We start from the raw sequence: 23,996 nt of genomic DNA, 5'->3' as shown, positions 1-23,996 counted from the left end.
GACAAGTGATACAGGCTGGAGATTCTTCATCCCCAAACCCCAAATCTGCCATTTCTTGAATGCTGAGATGATGCTTTACAGATTTTCAGATTCTAGAGCTGGAGAGATGGCTCAGCAGTTAAGAGCACAGGCTGTTCTTCCAGAGGACCAGGGCTCAATTCCTACGAGCTTGAAAACATCTGCTCGAACACACACACACACACACACACACACACACACACACAAACAAACACACACACACATACACACACACAAACACACACACACACACACAAACACACACACACACACACATACACACACACACACACACACACACACACACACACACACACGGTACCAGGAAGTACATACATGCAAGGCAAAACACCCATCATCTTCAGATTCCTGGGCTGGGGATGTAGCTGGGAGCGGAATGTATGGGTAGGACGTGTGGACAATTATTGGGGTAAAGGACTCAATGTGCAGCACAGAAAAACCAAAGAATCAGATCCTGGGGTGTTTTTTAAATTTCTGACTGCCAATCAGGAGAGACCAGGCAGATAATGTATTCCAATATGGAAAACTCTCAGAATCTGAAATGCTCGAGAGCCCCAGTGTTTAAGGCGAGAGACACACTCAGTAACGTCACAGGACAGAGCCAGACACACTCAGTAAGGTCACAGGACAGAGCCACACTCCAGATGCTTCTGCAGAGCCCGGTCAACTGCGTAAGTGTCTCCGTGTGACTTCCAAGTGTTCAGCAGAAGCAGGAAGTGACTGACGTTCTGACCAGGTCAGACTTACAGGATTACTGATGTGGTCACTTAGAGAGATCTGACCTTGGGTACTGCACTCCCACAAACCACCCTACTGGGGTCACGGCCCTCCAAGAGCTTCGTGCCGTGCCCCGGGTGTGTTTCTTACCTTGCCAAGTAGCCTAAGACGTGAGCTCGGATCACCATGGCAGCGTGGTCAATCTCCTCTTCCCGCCTCTTCTCCAGTTTCTGTTCCAAGGACTCCCGAAGGAAGACCTGCTCACAAGGGGGAACAAGTGTCAGGGGAAAAGAACAGGAATCTCCAAGTAGGACCCGCCTTGGGGGGGGGCAATATCTATCTCCGTTCTACTACTAACCCCCACGATAAGACATTTTAATCCGGGACATTTTAAACGACTCGCCACCTACAGAGATTCTAAAATCTGATCAGGATATCTGACAAAAGGCACAGAGAGTCAAGCCACACGCATCCTCCTTTGTTATGGTCACACTGACAGGTGACTGTCAACTGGCCACTTAAGTTCCTACCGTCTTCTGTCCCTGTGGCCAGGGCACACTAGCTCCCAAACCAGCACTGGTCCTAGACAAGAGTCTTAACAGAAAGAGACACAGACACTGGCTTAGAAGGAGGAATCCTAAGATATCGTAATTTTGGTATCTTGTGGAAACCACCTTCTCTCCTGCCTGCTAAGCAATTACCTCATGCTACCTCGGCTTCAAAGGTTTACACGCACCAAATTCAAAATGTACTGACACGAAGAAGGCAGCTCAGGGCCCTGGAGAGATGGCTCGGGGGTTAGGAACCCTTGCTGTTCTTCCAGACCCGAATTTGATTCCTAGCACCCACATCAAGTGAGTCATGATCGCCCATAGCTCCCAGTTCCCGGGGATCCCACATACTCTTCTGACCTACGTGGCCCCCTAAACTTATGTGTACACATCCATATACAGACACATAATTAAAAACAAAATAAACCTTTTTTTTTTAAAAGAGGAGAAAGAAATTATGGGATGAGAGGGTATACTTTAGTGGTAAGAGTGTTTAACATACAGTATGCATGAAGTTCTGAGTTCAGTTCATACACACACACACACACACACACACACACACACACACACACACACAATTCTAAATCAAGTTTGAAGGTGGAAAAGAAACTCACTGGTTCAGTGATTACAAATACACCAGGTTCAGGATTGAATAAACTATAGTTTCTTCTAGGCTCATTCTGGTCAATGGTCTCCTTGACCTCATGCTGGCCAACTTGGCTGCATCTGATATTGGTACCTGGCGTTGGCATCTTCCAGTTTTAAGAGGCAGACATGAGGACTCTCAGTCAAAGCACTCAGTGGTTAGCTAGGGAACCCTGCTACAGCAGCATGGCAAGATGTGGGCTTTACTTTTCTGACTCTTGGCTGAGGTTTTGGTAACCCACAGGGCTTCAGGCTGTCTGCTGGGCTCCCACACAATAGCTGCTGGGGCGGCAGGGATGAGACACACACAGCATTCAAAGCAGAGTGGGAAGGCCTTGGAGTTTCACTCCTGACGTGTTAGGGGTTGCTTGTAGATCCATAACACAAGGGGCCCATTCACCTAGCACCATTGAATGGCTGCTACACACACACACACACACACACACACACTTTCACATACACATGCACACACACTCTCACATACACATGCACACACAGAGACAGACAGACAGACAGACACACACACACACACACACACACACACACACACACACACTCTCTCTCTCACATACACATGCACACACAGAGACACAAACACACACATACACATCACACACACTCCACATGAACCATTAGGATGTTAACAACCACCACTTAGCTGTATTTGGGAATCAGAATTTGGTGATACACAAGTCCCCTGGGTAGGCGTGGTGGCAGCTGTTCCCGGCACTGTACCTTGGTCTTCCCCAGTTGCCACTCGCTGTTAGAAGCATCGCAGGACTGCAGGAGCGCAGTGCACTTCCCTCGGATGTCCTCAGGCAGAGCCAAGTTTCTCATCAGCACTTTGTATCTGCAGAAGAGGGACAGTGTCATCTTTGCTATTTGCTCTGTCCCATTCCTTGTGAAAGGAGGAGGGGGGGAAGGAATGAGAAAAAGAAAAGAGGAAAATTCAGAGGAAAGAGAGAACGGCATTTAGCTCCTTCTTGCCTTTTGTAAAAATCCTGAAAGGGTCTTCTGACCGCATATCCCGCTTTTCGAATCCTCACCGTCTCCAGCATCCCAGAGTAGCGCAGCTGGTTGAGCACAACAGCCTGATCAAACTGGTCTGGCATCTAAACCGTGAGATTGGGCAGAGTTAGGTGACGCGGTGCTCACAAGGCTACCCTCGCTGCTGTTCTAGGGAGCACATGCGTGTATACACACAGTCATTTAGAACCTACACAAAACATACTCTGGAAAACAAATGCCTGCGGGGTCGTCACTGGTCCCCCCAGCTCCAGACGACACGGCTGTGCCCGCCAGCCTGCTTACTGCTTCATACCTTTTGCCAGTTTAATCTCAGAGGCAGATACTTTCGCATATGTCACAGTGTAGTGTAATTACCACACCATTATGGTACCTTGAAAGGTAACAACAGTTCCTTAAAATACCTGAGCCCATGTTCAAACACTTGACCACGGCACGATACACTCTTATCTCTGTAATGGCCTTTTGCCAAAGTCACAAGTGTTACCCACACATTGCTGTTTATTAAACTTAGGATAGAGGTGTTCCCTTGGCTAAAAATTACAGTATTCAGCAAGGAGCACACACAGACTCACACACAGTCTAACTCGCGTGCACACGTGCGCGCACACACACACACACACACACACACACACAAATGGGTGTGTGTGTGGGGGGGGATGCCAGAGGATAAAAGAGACAGAAGACTCCGAGTTTGTTCTAGCCCCATACCCCACTTATGGCGAGTGTCACCAGAAGCGAGCTCAAGGACACACAGGCTGGAGGAGGCACACCCAGCCTCCTCTGCAGTCTGCTCCCCTGTCTCCGCAGCTGCCAGCTGGCTCGGCTGCAGGAACAATAGCTTTCCAGGGGAAAGCAAAGTGGGTCACTTCCCACTTGCAGCTTTTTGGATGGCAATTCAGTCTTCTGATCCAGGCCCCGTATTCCCCTTAATTAACTCATATGCTGTTATTCTATAGAAGTCTAATAAAAGGACCAAAGGGGGTAAAAAAAAAAATCAGAGTCATACTGTTAAAAAGTTTAAAACACAGAGTGGCTTTAGTCTCCAACCTTAAAAAAATACAATTAGTCATGAACACCAAAGTAGGCTAAAAGCTAGGGTATTCTACAGTTTTAAAAACTAAAATTAAGACAGAGTGCTCGCTCACACACACACACACACACACACACACACACACACACACACACACCCCTGATAGAACAGCTGCCCTGTCTCTGGCAGGCAGACTACTCTCAAGAATGTCTTACACAAACACGGTGGTCATCAGGTTGTCTTTACTTAGCTGTATTCTAACAGAGTGTAGCCAACAATTTACGGCAGGCAGCCAGACACCAGTGACTTGGATTGTTAGTCTATGCATTTGCACTCCTTAGAAAAGTAGGAAAAGAAAACGCTATGAAAAGCAGACCATCCCCGACATACTTTAACCTGGAGGCAGGAGGGCTGCTCCAAAAGCATTTGTCCACGACACTTTGAGCTTTACAGATTGGGAAGTAAAATCTGATCAGTAATGATCTACAAGAAACAGCACTGAGTTTATTTACAAAGTGAATGTCAAAGAAAGTATCAGGCTCCTTCGGTGTGGTTGGAAACAGAGAAACTTTTAGGCTCTAAGGGAGAATTCTTACCACTCCTCTCCTTCAGCTGTGGCTGTGCCTGACCCACATTCTGATGCTGCCACCTCAAAGTCCTTAGCCTGGCACCCAAGCTATTAAAACATTCTAAAAGATACGACTCCAGGGGCCGCCCCTCCACGCGCAATCGACACTCACCATCTTCTTGCGGCTCCGAAGGACATTCCACCTTCTGTTAGGCACTCGGGCCAAACTTCATACAGAGGAAAAACTGCCACCCTGACCTTTTCCCCACAGCTAAAGACTTAGAACAATAATGAACACCATTCCTGTGCTTTAAAAAGTGCCCGGTCACCATGACAACCCCTTCCACTCCGGGCTAATTAGAGTGGTGTGGTTCGAGGATTTGATACAGCTCAGGGAAGGGAGTGAGGAACGCTGGGAGCTGCTGCTTTTTGCAGACTCCACTGCCATTGTGTTTCTGCCCCTTCCCAGTAATTTAACCAGGGGAAGGGGGATCTATAGGCCGATTGTCGCCCTGGGCAACCCGCCTCCAGTGGTCACGAGGTGGCAGCCCCGGCTTTCCATTGGCGTTTCTGTTTTCAGTTGGCAACTTCCTTTTCTGGTGAATTTAACTTTCAAAGATGTCGCAGCTGGAGGCTGGACAAGGAGCATTTTGCTTTTCAAAGCCTGCCTAGTGCTTGCTAGCTTGCCGGTCCTCACCGGTACCCAGTTCTTCAAGGCGGGGCTGCACCCCAACAAAGACTGCCTGCAGAGTGCTAAAAGCTAGGTTTTTATGAGAACAAATAGACGAGATTTTTTTTGGGGGGGGGGGGGGAACAGTTCTAACCCCAGGCAATTACAGCCCCAGCTAGATCCCTTAGAGAGTAGTTATTAAACGCCTACTATGTGCAAGATTGTTTTGTGATTCTAGCTTGTGGAAGATTCACCACAGTGGGGAGTGCATTTTGTTCCCGAGATTTCTGAAGTTTGGAAGGTTGTCAGGCATGTCAAAAATCATTACTGATCAGGGTTGGGGAGATGGGCAGTGGGCAAATGTGTGTACACATTAAAGCTGGGAACAGTGGCACTTCTGTGACCCCAATGCTGGATAGCAGAAACAGGCACATCTTGGGAATTCACTAGCCAGCCAGGCTAGTGCAGAGAGCTCCAGGTTGGGTTCGAGGCCTTGTCTCAAAGATTAGTGGTAGGTCACTGGAGAGGCTCAGTAAGTAAAGGTGTTTGCCCCATAATTTTACCCCAGGAACACACATAGTAGAAGGGAACTGACTCCACCCAGGAGTATGAACCTTTCAAAGGTAGATAAATGATCTAAAGGAAAGAAACTTGGCAGGCATCAGAAGTTACCTGAAGTTAACTTCTGGCCTTCAGAGACAAAATACATACACAGGTGCACACACTCATAACCGCATATACCGTATAAAATCTAATACCATACTGTATTTAACATACTGGTTTATTAATGACATCACCATTATCAGAGTAAATAACCACTTTCTGATTTGAGGTCAGTTCCTCAGGAAGGAATTCATACTCCATATAGGAATGCAAGAGTCCGGGGGTGGGGTCGCACACAGTCCCTGGGAGGTGGGTGGGTGCAGCTACCACAGTTACTTTGCAACATGCTCATATCCTTAAACTGCCTTTTTGTTTGTTTTTAACAATCAGTACTGCCCTCAGCCTGGGTCAGGGGAGTTTCCTTTTGGAAAGGAGTATTTAATATATACGTGTAACTGGTTGAGTAGTGGAGGCTGTTGAATGCTCGCCCCTCACTGAGCTACGTATATCACCGGCCCAAGGCTCAGAAAACAACACGGAGATAGTGCTGAGAAATGCTGTCCTCTGAGAAGTGGCCTGGTTATTGTACTTGGGACCTCACAGAATCCTTGCTTGTTTGAGCAGGATCAAGGTAGTCAGCACTCTAACAAAAGGGTCAGAGGGGCTCATGAAACCCTGCCCCTAACTGGCAAGCTACTGCATTTGATAGCTCCCAGGAAAGGAAGAGTCAGTCTCTTCTAGTGTGTGGCCCCTGGTAGGTTGGTCATGTCATTAGATGCTCCTGTCCCTCCCTATGTGCATGCAGGCAACACTAACGGGACCCTTAAAAATAAATAAAGATGACACCAAGCTAGGAGAAGGGAGGAGGTGATGTACCATTCGTATGAATAAGAACAAAAAAGAATATTGTTTTAAAAAGACACAAAAACAGGAGATAAAAAAGCTGGAGAGCCCCATGGACTTGAACCAGAAAGGGAAGGCTCCCTGTAATAAGGAGAGGCAGCAGACTAAGCTATGGGGTACAAAACGGCCGGCCTGCCTTGGTCTGTGTTTTTGTACATGGAGGGTGGGGGAGGGATGGATGCAGGAAATAGTTCTAGGTTGAAGAGGGACATAGCATTCCAAATGGAATGGTTTGGGGTCTCGAAAGGACACGGCCAGAGCTTTTTATGAAAGGACAGACACCCTTGCTGGCAAGACAACACGGAGGACAAGGTTGTCACCCACCACAGGGCCACCTGATCCCAGCTTACCAGGAGGGTCAGTACTTTTAACAATAAGACGCCAGGGGCCAGCTGCCGATTCGGGAAGCACGTGTAACCAACAGCCTAGCCCCCCCCTGCAAAACTGGCCAGACATGTGGATGGCCACGTGGTCGGGCACACGTGTGAGCGAGAGCAGGTTGGAGCCCAAGAGAAGAGACAGACGGCTTAGAAGCAAAGGAGAAGAAAAGAGATCATCGGACTGCACAGAATAGAAAAGAACCACACGGACAGCAGGATTCAGTATGAGTGCACTTTTAAGGACACTCCTGAACAGTCCAGCTTTGTGTATTCCTGACTGCGCAGGTTCCAGCATGCAAGAGGAATTTACATGTACACTGATAAGGAGACTGCATAGGCAACCTTAAGCACTGTGCCTCAGGCCCTGTGCACATGCATTTTTAAAGGTTTATTAATTTTACTGCATTACTTCATCTAATGACATGACCTACCCATCAGGGGTGACATACTAGAGGGAAGTTGACTGTCCTTTCCTGGAGCCCTCAGCCACCAACACTTTGTCAGTTAGGGGTCGGGCTTCACGAGCCCCTCTGATACCTGCCCATATGCATGTGCACCACATGGTTGTGTGCCGGTCCCCAAAAGGTCAGGAGGGTGTTGGATCCCCTGGAACAATAGTTACAGGCAGCTGTGAGCCATCGAGTGTGGGTGTAGACAACTGAACCCAGGTCCCCTGGAAGAGCAGGGCTTGTGGATACAAAGGCTTGCCTGTCTATCTTCTACAATGTCTTATACGACTGTATACGACGGAATATAGTCGAGCCCAGGGAGGAATGAGCTACTCACACAAGCTACAAAACAATCACGCTAAGGCAGTGCTTCTCCAACTTCCTAACGCTCCAACTCTATAATACCCCCTGTTGAGGTGACCCCAACACAAAATGACTTTCCCTGCTCCTTTACCACTGCCATTTTACTACTGTTACGAAGTGTCATGTGATTATCTGTGTCTTCCGAAGGTCTTAGATGACCCACGGGGTGGAGAACCACTGTGCTAAGGGAAAGAATCCATCACAAAGGATCACACATTCTATGATTCAATTGAAATGAAACCCGAGGGGAGGGAAACACATAGAAATAGAAGGTGGACTGGTGAAGAGGGAGCCACAGAGCAGGGGTGAGGTGGGGGGAGGGAAGGGGAGGATCTCATTGAGACGGTGGATGTGTTCCAAGTGCTGACCTTGCCCACAGCTGCACAGCTGTGAATCATTCAAAAGCCACTGAAACACGTGTTCTCAACAAGTCCGTCGGTCACGTGGTGCCGGCACTGGCTGGTCATGGACGTGCCTGTTCTTACCATCACAGTTACTTGGGAGACTGAGACAGAAAGATCGCACAAGTTCAAAGTCTGCTATTGTAGTAGAGTTCCAGGCCAGCCAGGGCTACAAGCAAGTGTGACTTTGTCTCAAAGGCAGACAAAACAAAACCCAAGTAAAATAACCACAAATGAAAGGCTGACTATCACTGGGTGAATCTGTAATCAGGACACCGAGCCAGAGGAATTTAAGAGAGGACCAGCCTGGGCTATTTTATGTAAGACCCTATCTAAGAATGTAATACAGCGGGCTGGAGAGATGGCTCAGAGGTTAAGAGCACTGACTGCACGTCCAGAGGTCCTGAATTCAAGTCCCAGCAGCCACATGGTGGCTCACAACCATCTGTAATGAGATCTGATGCCCTCTTCTGGTGTGTCTGAAGACAGCAACAGTGTACTCACATAATAAATAAATATAACAAAACAAATGTGCTGACGGCAAAAGGAAGCTAAAACCTGCCCTTTAAGGTTCGTAAGACAGTCCAGCGGATACAGGAGCTTGCTGCTAAGCCCAACAAGCTAAGTTCCATCTCCAGGAGGACCACATGATGGAAGAAGAGATGAGACTTCTCTAAGTTGTCTTTTGACTTGTGCACCTCTCACAAAATAATTTAACAATAATGGTAACAATAACAACAAAACAAGAGCAAAGAAACAATCCCCTGCCCTCTATCATGTAACTGGGGACATGGTAAAAGTACTAGAAGGTACCTGTGCTGAGGTCGGGCAATGACTAAAACATACGTATCCATCATAGTGTGCAAACATTTATCCTCCATGTGTGACCCCAGCACCGGACGCCTTTCCTTTCTCTGGCGACAGGGCCAGAAAGAGTGTCTTTTCTTGAAGTCGCAGGTGTAAAACCTCAAGGTTCTGGGGTGGGGTCAGTCATGGCACCCTTTAAAAAGTTCTCCAGATCCAACAGGGACACGGAATGGATGTCCCTCAATCTTTCCATTGTGGGAAGACTTGGAGTGACCTTCATCAGCCTTGCTAAGGAGCACCAACTGTATTCAGCGCAGCTGTTCTGAGGCCACATCAACATGCAAAAGCCATCACCAGTGCCAGACTTGCAGAGGAAGGCTTGGCTGTAGAATCCAGTCCCCGCTCTACAAGCCAGCAGAAAACCCAGGGCCAGAGAGACCTGATTAAAGATTTCAGGGAAAGATTATGACTAGTAATGAAGGAGGTTCCCCAAAAGAAGAAGTCTCTTCGGGCTCAGCTCTCACCCTTCCCAAGATTAATGCTTACTCGAAGACAGGATCTTCATTTAATCAGAGATAGACCTCGATGGCAGTTTAAAACAATGCTGACCAAACTGCATGGTGACCTTCTCAGAGGACGGGACAGATGCTGGCTTGGCAGCCATTTTTCAAACCTGAGGAGTTACAGATGTGTTGACTGGAAGTCCTAACACGGTAGAAGCTCCAAACAAACCTTCCTATGGAGCAGAACCTCTGAGCACAACAAGTGTTGGCAGTTTTTGTCCTGAAGATTGAGTGAATGCAGGAGCCAGGGACTGGGTACCACTGGCCGGTGGTAGACAGAGAGAAAGAGAATTCTTCCCAAAAGGACTGTCCCCGGTGAGGAAGCCTAAATATCAAGACTATGCTCAAGGCAAGCCAGTGTGAACAGGGGTCAGCTTGGCAGTACAAGCTAGTGGCAGGTGAGGGTAATCCTGACTGTCAGGTTCAAAGGGAGTGGCTCAGAGTCAGACAAAAGGAGAGACCTGGGTTCCCTGCCTCAGAGAGAATCACCATGGGTGGCCTCACCAGCAGTGGCCAAATGCCCAAGTTCCCTGGTCTGGGAGTCATGGGAAAAATAGCGCTCAGAGTACGGTCAGGGGTGGAAGAGGGAGGCTGAGACACTGCTCTGATAGATACAGGTGGGTTGTGTAGGTTCGGGCATAGATGCTCTCAAACCTCACATCACAAGGTGAGCTCATCCGCTCTAGAAGCTTGGGTGTGGCGAGGTGTGGGGGCGTCAGGGAGGAAGGCCGCTGCAGTGGGGAACAGATCAGATCGGAGAATATTTCAGGATGAGGTTGGAACCCATGGGCTTCAGAGGCTGAGAGTTCACGGCCAGGGGCTCACCATTTCCTCCCTGACCCAGGAGGCTGTGGCCCCTAGCTGAGTATTCCAAGGAGATTTAAGATTTCAGACAGAGGTCAAGTTTTTACATGCAAGCTATGCTGCAATCAGGGGGGGAAAATCTTGTTTACTAAAACATCAGCTGAGGCTAAGAAATAATAAAATTCTCAAGGGGTCTCATGAAGGCTATAAGAAAAGGTCTGAAATGCCCATGTGACCAAATGAAGCCGTATGTTCTGCAGGGATGAGACAGCAGATTGTAGCTCAAGAAACTAAGACGGGATAACGTGATTTATTAAACAACGGAATCTGGGCAGTCATGAAGATGTGGGCTTGGGTGTAGCTTGGTGGTAGAGCATGCAGTTAGCATCTTCAAGGGCCTGACCGAGAAGATCTCATGGGGGAGCCAGACTTTGCAAGGCAGGGAGGTTGGAATCACACCTACTAAAATATTTCTTACTTTTGCTTACAGAAGCAGAAGAGGAAGGACCTGTCCTGAAAGTCACCCTGGTGGGAAGCCAGGTCACCTGACTCTCCAGCTGTTCAGAGGCTGTCTCAAACTGTCTCAAGTTCCACCCCTGGCTTTCTTGCTCTTGCTCTGTACTCTTGCCCCTTCTCCCTCTCTCCATTCCCCTCCCCCATCCCTCAGAGCAGGCCTCTACTCTCTCCCTCTGCCTTTCTGCCTACTCCTTCAACTCCCCTCCCCATGCCCTGAACAAACTCTATTCTGTACTATTAAAAAAAAAAAAAAATTTTTTTCCCCAAGCACAAAAGAGAACCTAAAATGACAGTGGTTACACAAGTCTCAGAAATACATAAAAGGAGGCTAGGTGTGGCTAGGCACATCAGAATTCTAGCCCTAGAAGGCTAGGCAGGAAGACCAGATTGCCTTAAATTCAAGATCTGCCTGGACTAGGTAGGTAGGAGATTCCAGGACAGAGACCTGCTCTCCAAAAAAAAAAAAAAAAAAAAAAAAAAAAAAAAAAAACAAAAACAAAAAAAACCCAGAACAACAAAAAGCCCCCAGAGAAAGAGGATGGGGAAGGGTAATTTATTCTAAGTCAGACCACAGCCCTATAGAGGCTGAGAGAACGCTCAGCCCTCTGTAGAAATCCCATCTGGAAACCCTCAGAGAGCAGCCTTGGGCGTGATCTAAAGAACTAAACCCCAACCTCAATGCATTCACTATTGTCCTACCATTTCTCCTGCCACCACACTCAACAGGGCACAGGCCCCTCTATTCAGACTCAAGTCTGACAAATCCTGCTGAGAAATACAAATTAGGAGGGCAGCTGTCTCCCTTGGCTGGCAAGGACGCCCACACTGCTCATTAGAATGCTGAGTAGGTATGGGTCTCACTGAGTCACGGCCCAAGGTTACGGCCCCGCAATGCAATCAGGATTCATAGCTGGAAAAAGGCAGGACTGGAACAGGGCAGATGGGAGATAGCAGCAGGCAAACACTCTTCAACGTCCAGACCTGAAATATTGTCAAACAGATCTGCAATGCTTCTCTGAGTGAACAGATTCATAATGCTGCATTTACAGCAGACTTGACACACTGTGGTAGCCAGACATCACGGTGTAGGTGATAACCAGGATACGTGTGACATGGGTGTTTAAACGTCCAAGATATTTCTAAGTGTCAGGAAGATTGTGCTTTATTTTAAGAAATACAATAAAGTTAGTAAAATAGGAAAACAAAGGCTTCCAGATACAGACAGGCATGCACGCACACAAACACACACACACACACACACATGCACACACCTTGATCACAAATTGGGGCTAAGAAGTCTAATAATAAATTATCTAAAGAAGGATGAAAAGAGCAACTTAGAAAAAGTCAAGGCAAATACCCAGTCCCCAAGCAGAGTGGCCATTTGGGAGAACAGATATGTCCTCGGAGCTAAAACAGTTTTGAGACGCTACCCCTTCCCATTTCAGGGACAACCAGAGATGAAGCGACTTCATTTGCATAAAAATATACAGCGGAGGAAAAACCTGCAGTAACAAATATAGTTGATTTATAAATATTCATGAGGGCTGGAGAGATGGCTCAGTGGTTGAGAGCACTGATTGTTCTTCCAGAGGTCCTGAGTTCAAATCCCAGCAACCACATGATGGTTCACAACCATCTGTAATGGTGTGTCTGAAGATAGCTACAGTGTACTTATACATAATAAATAAATCTTTCTTAAAAACTTAAAAATATTCATGAACTCATAAAATACCAGGAGGTCAAAAAAAAAAAAAAAAAAAAAAAAACCCAGAATGCAGAATTTTGACAACTGCTCAGAGCGGTATGCTGGGACAGGTGGAATCATTTTGGTAAGCCATGGTAAATTCTACTGTCTATCGGGAAGGCAGGCTGGTGGGACAGGCATGGGTGGCACTGTGTCCCCGGAGTCTTCTTTTCTGCTTAGTCATGTATTAAAAGTGACTGCCTGCAAGTCACAGTGGGAAATTAGCCAGCCCAGAATGTCTGTTAATGTCTATTAAATATAAATTAGAAACGCCACACAGGATTACTCTGAGCAGTTACAAATTGTCAGGAAACAAGTCATCAGGGCTCCGAGCCCAGGTTCTTACCAGTGCAGGATCTGGGGGCAAGTGGAGCCCCTCAGGCTGGCGGTGTGGCTTCTGGGTGTCCCGTCCCTCTCCCAGATGCCAGCTTCAGGGAAGTGCCCAAGAGAGGAGGCACCTGCCTGGCGGTTTCTTCTTTTTAAAAAGATTTACTTATTTAATATATATTGTATCAGATCCCATTACAGATGGTTGTGAGCCACCATCTGTTTCTGGGATTTGAACTCAGGACCTCTGGAAGAGAAGTCAGTGCTCTTAACTGCTGAGCCATCTCTCCAGCCTCCCCTACGCGCCCCCCCTCCTTGCTGGCTGGCTTCTATGCACAATTCTTCTGCCAACTGGTGAAGTATGAAAGAGCTTGATATCGACATAAGTTTTTAGATTAAGCAAAACATTCAAAACAAAAAGAGCCCAGGGACAAAGTGGCAAAGTATTTAGCCTGGAGTGCTAGAGGGAGGCCCTAGGTCCTCATTCTCGTACCTTGTAAGCCCCTCACACAGTCAGACACACTCACAAATAAGTAGTAGTAATAGTAAGAGGAGGGATTAAGAAGCTTTATGTACGTATGGTGAGAGTGGTGTGAATTTTCCTGAACCTAAGACCCAGGGGTCAGAACTGCATGCAGATGACCCTCCCACCCCCCATTCTGTGCTCCTCACCCTGAAACACCCGTGGTGACTTCCTCCCTGTCAGCCTTTACTCCACACCCAGGATGCCCCAGTATTCCCATGTTTCCAGAACATTCTGCAGTACCCTGATCTGCCCCTTCCAATGATCTTTTCCAGAAGGAATGGGCAGCCATCACAAATCCTCCCTGCGGAGACACTGAAGAGTTTGAAAACGAAGCCACACTGCCCCACGCAGCATCAGAGTCCTCTAGCAATACACACGTATGCCACTGTCCCAGGGATGCAGAGAATAATGGGAGGGTGTCAGCCACCATGACCATCGGCAGGACGGGGACCCAGAGTGTGCTCTACAGACATATTCACAATCATCCTCAGGTCCTGCCTCAAGTGGGTAAAAAAAGGTCATCTTTGCACCATCGCTGACAAACATGAGTACTCAGACCGTAGGCACACACAGCGGGCGTTCACCTGTAAAGCCTTATGTCCACCCTGGGACATGGTAACCCTGGTCTCCACCGCTGGTTGCCACGAGTTACCTAAAGGTAACATTATTCACTGGGCCAACAATGCAGTTAACTTGCTCCTTGAAAATTATGAAAGCCACTGGCCCCACAAGATACTGCCACACAGTCCTGATCTGAGGGCCTGCTGCTATGAGGTCACTAGGCTGCCAGGGATACACGCAGGATATGGCTGAAATCCTGTGACTGACATGACAAAACCATGGAAGGTCACAGGGTGATCAAAATTTTAAAACCCTAGGATGTCGGGGGAACACTCTCAAAAGTCCTCTCTGGTCTCCCCACGGCACCCTCAACAAGCACTCAGAAGAGAGTGGTTGGGGTTCTGACTATGGTTGTACGTCTACAGTAAGATCTGAAAAGGGTAAAGAAGAAATGAAAAGAAAACCACCACCAAAACCAAAACCAGGCCCACCTGCGTCCCTGTGCCTTCAGGTCGGCTGCTCAGGACCTGGTGGAACACCTCTTAATCACTTAAACACCTCACAGCAACACGGAACAAGAACGAGGCCGGCAAGGAGCAGACAGGGCGAGTGCGCCGCAGAACAGGTGGTGATTATACTGTAGCGGCGTCCCTTCATTGAGCAGGAGGAAGGAAAGGCTTTCACCCCGTGCGCGTTGGCAGGCCTTGGAGGTGATGCTGACCACGGAGTGCCCCGACTCTCAGGTAGCAGGAACAACTGAGCAGCTCAGGCCAGGAGGCTCCCAAGCAAGGTTGGTTTAAGAGGTGGCCAGTGTCACACAGCTTTGTGGCTCTGGACCCTCTTTGTTTCTGCTACTCGGCTCTGAGGAGTAACAGACAATGTTACTGGAAATCAGAGTCAAATGACATCATGGCCAGGTCCAACCTGTTCTTCCACCTCCACGGGACCTCGTTTCCCTGATCTGCAAGCTACTTCTGACTGAAGACTCAGACGGTGGCAAGTGTGCGCACCTGCGGTCCAGTGTAAACCTACTAGCCCAGGCATCACCGAAATTACATAATGCGATCATTCCTGCAACCAAAGGTCAGACCCGAATTTCAGAATGAGACCAAAGGAAAAGGAGAACAAACGCAAGCTATTCTCTTCCTCCTTACCTCCTTGGCACACAGTAACCTAACGAGGATGATTTGTTCTAGGCGGGGCTTAGCAAATCTTTCTTAGTCTTCTGCATGTGAATAGGGCAATAACTATCTAAGTCTAGGTGCCTTAAAAGAAGTCAGTACCACGTCTCAGATACTCAAAGGCACTGCCTAGATCAAGAGGTGAAATTACAGTTGCCTGGATTTATTAGGCAAAGCAATTTTTCTTTTACTTATTTAAAAAGAGATTTAAAATCAGCTAGAGAAACATTCATTTTTCTGGTGGATTTTTTTTTTAGCCCATACAGGCTGGAAGCAGAGAGAAGGAGAAGCATCTACAGGGTCTCTTGCGTTTCCTAGAGGCAGATGCTGAGACTGTCACCGTGTAATTCCAAAACCAAACAGTATTATTCCCTTTAACACTGAACTGAACTGCTGAATGGAGCGGTATCTGGCACACTTTAATGAGCGGCTGCCTCCTTTCAGAGGGCTCGAACTGGGGCAGCCATTCATCGGAGAGGGTGGATGGCGCACAGGCACCGCACGCCGGTGTGCAGCGTGCTGGCATAAATGATCCCCCCTCCCCCACCCCAGACATTTTCAAAGTCTGACCACAGCTTACGGAAAGCATCACCACGTAACGTCAGGACTTGATAATCTCAAAGAGTCAAAGCAGCACAGTTTTCTCAAAGTAAGCATTAGGTTAAATGCAACAGCAAATTCCCCAGAAAAAGTTACGGTGTGTGTGTGCCATCTCCCTAAGAGTAAACAACAACGACAGCAACAACAACAACAACAATAATAATAATAGACTCAAACAACAGGTGGTACTGACTGACACCCTCACCCAGGTCTGGAATCTCTGGGGCCTGAGCCCTGTGTCTACTGAGTAGTGCCAAGACCACAGTTGAGTCGCTTGTGAAGAACAGCTACCCTCAGCTGCCCACTCCACACGCCAGCAGGGCCACGTGTGGCAATCCCTGCCTTAGCCTGATAAGAAAAAACGGTTAAGCAAGTACCATCCATAGGAGAAGTGGCCAAGGCGGGAGGGAAAGGATGTGAAATCCAGTCATGGATATACTTCAAAGAGCCAGGCAGGCCAGAACTGGAAAATCCAGGCAACCGCGACAGACAAAAAAAAAAAAAAGTAGATTACAAAATTTAAAGTGACTGTGAAACCCAAATATGCAGCTCCAGGCTGGAAAGACACAGTGGAGAGAGGGACAGGTACTCACCAGCCAGGAACTGAAGGAGAAAGGAGCCCAGCTCTGGAGGCTAGAAACAGGCAGGTGGAGGCAGAGCCCAAGCCAAGAGCCTAGTGTGGGGGTGGGGAGGCCAGTCAGAGGGCAGGAAGGAGCGTCAGTTAGTAGCTAGAGGTGTCCCTTGCCTGGGGGTGGGGTAGAGACCAGGAAGGAGGCAGAGCTAGACAGAAGCTTTGAGAAAGGTGCTAAGAAAGGTTTGGATCCCACAGCCCCAGACTAGTTGAAATATTTGCCGGCCAAAGAGATGGTAGCTCAAAGGGACAACCCAGTCCAGAGCCCTCAGGTCTCCGGTCTGGAGAAGAAGGTGGATGTGGAGGCCTGCCTAACTATCAACGCCACGCCTTGTATGCATATGTAAATGTATACAAAGCAGACAAGAGAAGAGGTTTTATTAAAGATTCATTCACGCTGGGCCCGGTAGCTCACACCTTTAGCCCTGGGCGGAGGCAGGTGGCTCTCTAAGAGTTGAAGGCTAGCCCTCTCAACCCATAAGAATAATACAACAGCCGAATTTGAAACTTGACTTTCAAGGCCTCCTGTCACTGAGGGTGGGAGTCAGGGGTCCTTTTATGAACCTATTTTGTGGGGGTACAACTATTGGCAGAACCCCTGGAATTCTTCTTGATGAATTGGGCTGAAAAAAAAAACACAGCTAAGAAGATCCCAATTCACAGAAGCGTAGCTGAAGAAGGTGGCGACTGCCTATCATCGACCTAGATACCTAGAGGCCAAGGCCAGAGGGCTGGAAATTCTTTCAATGCCTATGTAGTTTACAGAGGAAGTTTAAGTCCAGTTTGGGCAAGGACACTGCTGCAAACTAAAGATAAGAGAAAGGCTCCGAGGTGTAGCTCAGGAGGACAGTGTATACAAGCTCCTGGGTTTAGTCCCTGGAGCAGGAATGGGGGTGGTAGGTGTGGGCAGTCAAATTAAAGCCAATAAAGAAAAAAGTTCAGCGATTATCTTTCAAGTGCTTTCTAATCCATAAGCATTTCCTTCACACTGAAGTGGCGGAGGCGGAGGCAGCCGGTGCGTCTCTGACCGTCCTTTGTCATGTGCACTTCAATAGAGGACCGAGGCTAGACACGTGAAGGGAAGCTGAGGGAGACCTTTATACAGGTCAGAGAAAACCGAGGGGGAGCTTAGAGCCTGGATCCCACCCTCAGGTTCCCGTCTGCTCGGGGATCCCCAAAGAGAACGGCAGGGGAAGAGGAAGGAGGCTTCGAACTTGGGGAGAACAGGGTGGCGGCGTGGGGAGAAAGAGGATGGGGGCTTGGAGAGAAGGGTCTTTGTCTAGCTGAGTGAGGGGGTGGGGGTGGAGAACCAGGACAGTCAGGAACAGAAGTCTCACACTGCCCGGGCAGCCTAAGAGCATGCTAATGTGAGGCTTCATATGCTAAGACACTACAGAAACAAACCATCTGTCGGGGACCGCCCAATGTCTGGGGCGGACGCCTGGGGGGGGGGGGGGAGTGGGTCTCCCATCTGATTGGATAATATTCTGGAAGTTCCGCAGGATGGGTTAAGGACTGCGGGAGGCCTGCGGCAGGGATTGGAGCACGTGCTCCAATTTTACTTCACCCGGAGCAGCAACCGTCCTCCAGATAGACAACCAGGGACCTGCCCGGAGGAGCCAGAGAGACAAATGCCGGGCCGCCGTACAGAACGGAAGGGTAGGGAGAGAAGTAGGCGGTGGTGCGCTAGGTGCTTGGCTGGAAACCTCTGCAAAAAGGGAGGAAGTGCCCGACACAATTGGTCACAAGCGCATGTGAGGTTTTGATTTATAGTTTCTTATTTCAACAAAAAGTAGATTTAGGCAAGTGGGCGGCAGCCCGTTATTATACACTGCTTTCAAATGTTGCTCTATTTACTATGAAAGACCCACCAGTACACTGAAAACTGATTCCCTCCCAGGACCCACTTAGCAAATGAATGGATGTCATCCTAACCCATCCCTTCCTCCCTTTGCTGGCAAAGATTGGAGATTCATCTACTCCAAGAGTATTCCTTAGGGAGAATTAATTCTTCCTTTGGAGAATTATAGCAAGATATGCCAGTGTTTCCTCATATTTCTCTAGGCTGTTAGCAATATTAATGCACGCACGGGTGCGCATGCGTGTCTCTGTGTATGCATATGTGTGAAAACAGCTCACAGTATACAACAGAAGGTCATTTAATTCACCCAATTCTCCACACTGGGAGAACCCGATTCACAAGGCAAATTCAGGAAGAATTAACTTTGTGCAGATTTCTTTTAAAGTTTATACAGCAGAAGACACGGAAAAGGAATTAAGACTATAGTCATAAGCTTTTGGGGAGAAATACTTAAAAATTCAAACAAAGAAACCATTACTAACTTTCCTCTTCAACTTATTCACAATCTTTTTTTTTTCTTTAAAAGCTGAGCTCATCAAAAACAGACCAAACAACCAACGCCTCCACTGGTCAATGGATCGATACCCTTCATTTTTTACAAAGGATTATTAATAGTTCAAACCTGTGCGTGCAAACCAGCAGCTCCCGCATTTGTTCCAGGACCTAACAGTTGGGTGCTCGGAGAAGCAGCCAATCCGCCCTGTTGCTATTTCATTGAAAGGCTTTACAGTACAGCGACCATTACGAAGAAAAGTTTCAGGCAGAGCCCAAAAGGAAACCAAACCAAACCCTACCTTGGGTTTTCTTTTTCTCTCTTCAGCGTCTTCCCACTGCAAACAGATGCATCTCCGGACGAAGGACCCAGGAGTATCCAAGCTGACAGGTGACAACCCCTGCTATCTGAAGCTTGCCCAGCTCCCTGCCTTTTATGTCTTGGGCTGGGCTTGCTCACTTCATTCCTGATTCTGCTCAGGAAGCCCAGCCTCTCAAGACTGGCGTGATAGGAATTGCTGATGATACTTTTGACCATAGGTGCAAATGAGCCACACACGATCCATCCACACACCAGCAAACATGCAAATTCATGTACAAGTCCAAAGAGTTGAAATTCTCAAGACTGAATATATATTTAAAAATAGATGCATATAGATTTAAAGATGAAGATGCCCCAGGGTAAAAGAAACCTCAAATATTTTTAGCTGTGATACTGGGAAATGCACCCAGAGAACAACTCTTCACTTGAGCTGAGCCTCATTTACAGCTATTTATCCAGGTCTTCACAGAGGGCAGCTGAATAGTTGCCATGACAACTCGATAAACAGGCCCGGAGGACTGCTGGGGGGTTACTGGGCTGTTTTGTTTGGAGAGAAGAATAGTTGCTTTAATGGTTTCCTTTATCAAAATCTTCTCAAAAGGTAAAAGCTGCCTTTTTACAGACCTTTTGTTTGAGACATTCTCTAAGCAAAAGGAAAAACCCTAGAAATGTGTCAAGGGCAGCCAGGAATATTGGAGGGATCGGGAAAACAGAAAAGAGCTCCCGAAGGTTAGGAACTGATGTTTGGTCTCCAGTAAGTACACAGAAGAAATGGAACCACCTCAGAAGACCTTCATTTACCTATAGATAGTTAGAAGAACAGACAGCCTACCTAGTTCTGTCTCTCTCTGTCTCTTTCTCTGTCTCTCTCTCTGGGTCTCTCTATGTAGTTCTGGCTGTCCTGGAACTCACTCTGAAGACCAGGCTGGCCTCAAACTCAAGAGATCAGCCTGCCTCTGCCTCTCAAGCACTGGGACTAAAGGTGTGCGCCGCCGCCACCACCTGGCAAAAGTTTATAAGATGTATAAGATGCTCATTACAATCTGAAGCAAACGTCTACATTTAGTACTTCCGGTTCTGTCTCGATAATCAAGGAATTTAAAAATGGACTCAAATGGAATCTGGAAGACAATTTCATTGGCAGTTAAAGGAAGAGCCTGGAGCAGAGGCGCTGCAAACTTTGCTGCCTGGGCAGAAGAGCCAGCAAGAAGGTCAGCCACGTGGTGACAAAGCAGTCACCTTGTAGGGAGCCAGGCTTTAGAGAAAGAGTGAAGGCCAAAGCACTGGGAAGAACACACTTAGAGGGAAGATGAAAGAAAAGGAACAGTTACATTCTGAGGAATTCAGATGAGCAACAGACTTCAGAAGCTGCATCTCTGAGAGTGAGTGAGTGCACCAGGGGCAGGAAAGTCCACCATCTTCTTAAAGGGCCAGCTACTCCTAACTCATTAGCATGGCTTCAGGTGCACCTGCCTGCTTAGGGAGCCATTCTTTGTTAGGTAATTGGTCTGCCAAACTGAATTCATTAATTTCAAGCATGTCAGAATAGAAGCCACTAATGTTGAACTTTATTTCCCACCACAAATCTGAGGTAGGCATGGATTACCTCAGATGGTACTATGCAGCTGTTTTATATCTGTACACCTTCATGAAGCACACAATGTCACCCATCTATGTAGAAGCTGTCAAAATATGTAGTCTGGAGGCAAGAAAGTCATTGCCGGGCTACAGGAGGCTTACAGAGGAAGGCCTGGCAAAGCCTAGACACAAACCTCTGATGGATTTCTATTTTCTCCCTTGGCTTTCAGGGTTCCTGTGCCTGCTCAGCTTTGGAGTCTCCCTTTCAGGCAGTGGCTGGGGCATGTGAATGTGCCACCACCTACCCACGGCCCCCAGCCATGGAAGATTCTAGAATGTCCATCCCGTGCAGAAATCTCAACAGTTGAGTAAGAACTATCAACCCACACGCAGAGAAGGGTTCGTCAAACAGCCCTGCTGTGACTGGAAAGCGAGGGTATCAAACCTGAGGAGGGGCCACTTGACAGACAGCGGGGGGTAAATCAACATGCTAGTATGTCAAGACTCATCTATGTGACATGTGTCATTTCCACTTTGACTTACTGGCATATCCAAAGGTGACTTCCTATTAGAAATGAAAGACGATCACCAGAACATAATGCCAAAATTAAATTAAGTAACTGGGGCAGCACCGAGGTTTAAGATAGCACTTGGATATTTAGCTGTGGTGACAGCGAGCACCAAATATCACGGCACTTTAGGGATGTGCCTTTCTCGTACCCTCAGTAATGCAGAAGAAGGACGAAAAAAAAGGGATGAGCTTGCAGAGTGAGACTGGGGCAGGTCTTCCCAGGATGGAGGCTTTGTTCACAACATAGGGTAGGAGTGACAGGTAAAGGTGGCACAATCCAAACATCTGCAGAAAGCACTGCTGGAGAAGAAAAACAAAATATGATGGAAAATAAAGCCTGTGGGGCTGGGGAGATGCTCAGTGGTAAGAGAGCTGCATGGGACCTGCTTAGGATTCCTAGTTCAGGTAAACCTGTGTCTGCTGTAAGCCTGGGAGTGGAGCTGGGGTGTGGATGGGAGCCAGGAGGGCCGGCCTCATAGGATAATTAGCAGTCTCCAGGTTCAGTGAGAGACCTTGTCTCAGGATGACACCAATCTCAGGCGCACAAACACACACACACACACACACACACACACACACACCACACACACACACAAATAAGATACATATAAAGAACAGGTGTCATTAGTGCGTATCTTTAATCTTAGTACTTGGGAAGCAGAGACAGATGATTGTAAGCACAGACCAGTCTAGTCTACATGGGCAGACCCTCTTTTAAAGCAATACATAAACAGACAGCCAAGCAGACACCAAAAATAAGGAGACAAAAGTAAGTAATAAAAGATGTCTAAAAACCAGCAGAGGAACGGAACTTAGTATATTATTATCAGAACACTTAAAAGAAACCACAACAAGGGAAAAAAAAAAAAAAAAAAAAAAAAACGCTTTAAGCACACACTCTTAATCCCAGCACTTGGGAAGCAGAGACAGGCAGATCTCTGAGTTTAAGGCCATCCTGGTCTACAGAGCAAGTTCTAGGATAGTCAGCACCACACAGAGAAACTCTGTCTTGAAAACGGAAGAAAGGAAGGAAGGAAGGAGGGAAGGAAGGAAGGAAGGAAGGAAGGAAGGAAGGAAGGAAGGACTGACAGACAGATAGACCCTCTAGATTACAACACAACAAAAACAAAGCATCAGAGAGCCACAAAAGAAAGGCAAGAGGCACCAGGTCCTACAGTACATGTCCAGGGTTCAGTGTGCTAGTTCATGAAATCCATGCATGTTCTAACTGGCCACACTCATGCACTGCTGTCCACAGTGTTCTTGCTCTGGGTGCCTTCAGGGGACATCCGGGATATTGTCAAAATGGAGAACTTTGCATAAGATTTTGAAAGTAGCGTCATCGATCGGGGTGACAGATGGCCCAGTGGTCGAGAGCACTTGCTGGGTAATAATGTGGCCCAGAGTTTGGCTTATAGATGCCAGTAACTCTACATTCCTGGGATCTGGTGTCCTCTTCTGGTACCCACATTGCACAGCCATGCATACCCATGGGAGTGCACATATTCACACATATACATTCACACTATATAGAGACCACAGTCTAAAACAAAACCCTGCATCTTGAATTTCTATGGCTGTTCATTGTTACCAAAGCTAAAGAGCAACTATTCAAGTTACTTATTCAATTTCAAGAGTGAGTGTGTGTGTGTGTGTGTGTGTGTTTGTGAGAGAGAGTGTGTGTGTGTGAGTGTGTGTGTGTGAGAGAGAGAGAGTGAGAGAGAGAGAGAGAGAGAGAGTGAGAGAGAGAGTGTGTGTGTGTGTGTGTGAGTGTGTGTGTGTGTGTGAGAGAGAGAGTGAGTGTGTGTGTGTGTGTGTGTGTGTGTGTGTGTGAGAGAGAGAGAGAGAGAGAGAGAGAGATCCTGAGTTAGAGGGAGACCACTCCCCCCTGGGTGCTTCAGCATGCATAGGACTGGCACCTTCCCAAGGTCTTTAAGATATTATCTCCATGTGTGCCTTGATGCTCTGGGGCAAATGGCAGGTGCTTCAAAACCACCAAAGTCCTGTGTGACCTATCTGACCATCTCTCCCTCCTCGGCTTTTCTTCTTGCCAAATAGTCTATCTTGTAGCATATGACTACAGCCCACTAGATCCTGGTTTCTCCCTGCTGAGGCCTGGCCTTCAGCCTCCCCCACACACTGGCCTTCTCTCCCTCACTCTTCCCCAAGACCAGCCTTCCTATACTGTTTCTCTTTTCTCTGTAAGACCCCAGCCTTGAGAGACCCAAGTCCTGGCCTTTGGTGACAAGACACATTTTTGAAAAAAGTATTCTGTTGTTAAAACCTGAGTAGAAATCTTCTGGAATCATCTGAGGTTTCTCTCCTCAAACCTAGGCCCTCCCCATACCAAACCCATGACAGATTAAGGAGGCATGGTAGCCAGGCGTGGTGCAAGAGGCTGCTGCTCTAGGCAGTGGCCCTGGCTTCACCTTTAGCTCCCCGGGAACTGTAGACAAGTTCTCACAGCAGGAAGGCCTCTCTAACACTCAGCAGTCTGCCCCCCTTCTTTAATTTCTACAGAATACCCTTAGGGTTTTCTGTGGAATGTTAATGAGAGACTT

The 23,996-nt window shown here is 47.6% G+C and overlaps 1 protein-coding gene across 3 annotated transcripts in view; it reads right to left on the bottom strand.

Moving 5' to 3' along the window:
• MYO10 (myosin X) overlaps window positions 1-23,996 on the bottom strand; it is a 74,052-nt gene that overhangs the window by 33,454 nt on the left and 16,602 nt on the right. Inside the window, exons 1-4 of one of the 3 annotated variants that reach the window (XM_080933714.1) lie at window positions 19,267-19,383; window positions 2,940-3,064; window positions 2,688-2,802; window positions 907-1,013 (exon numbers count right to left, since the gene is read on the bottom strand). In XM_080933714.1, the coding sequence (XP_080789840.1) occupies window positions 907-1,013; window positions 2,688-2,802; window positions 2,940-3,064 (347 nt within the window). In that variant the 5' untranslated portion in view covers window positions 19,267-19,383. Of the gene's footprint in view, window positions 1-906; window positions 1,014-2,687; window positions 2,803-2,939; window positions 3,065-4,751; window positions 4,789-19,266; window positions 19,384-23,996 lie in introns of those variants that run through there. The other 2 variants (XM_080933713.1, XM_080933712.1) reach the window with 2 other exon arrangements.

This window comes from Micromys minutus, assembly GCF_963924665.1.
Source record: "Micromys minutus genome assembly, chromosome: 20".
Lineage (NCBI taxonomy): Eukaryota > Metazoa > Chordata > Mammalia > Rodentia > Muridae > Micromys > Micromys minutus.
This window is presented reverse-complemented; position numbering and strand designations above follow the sequence as displayed.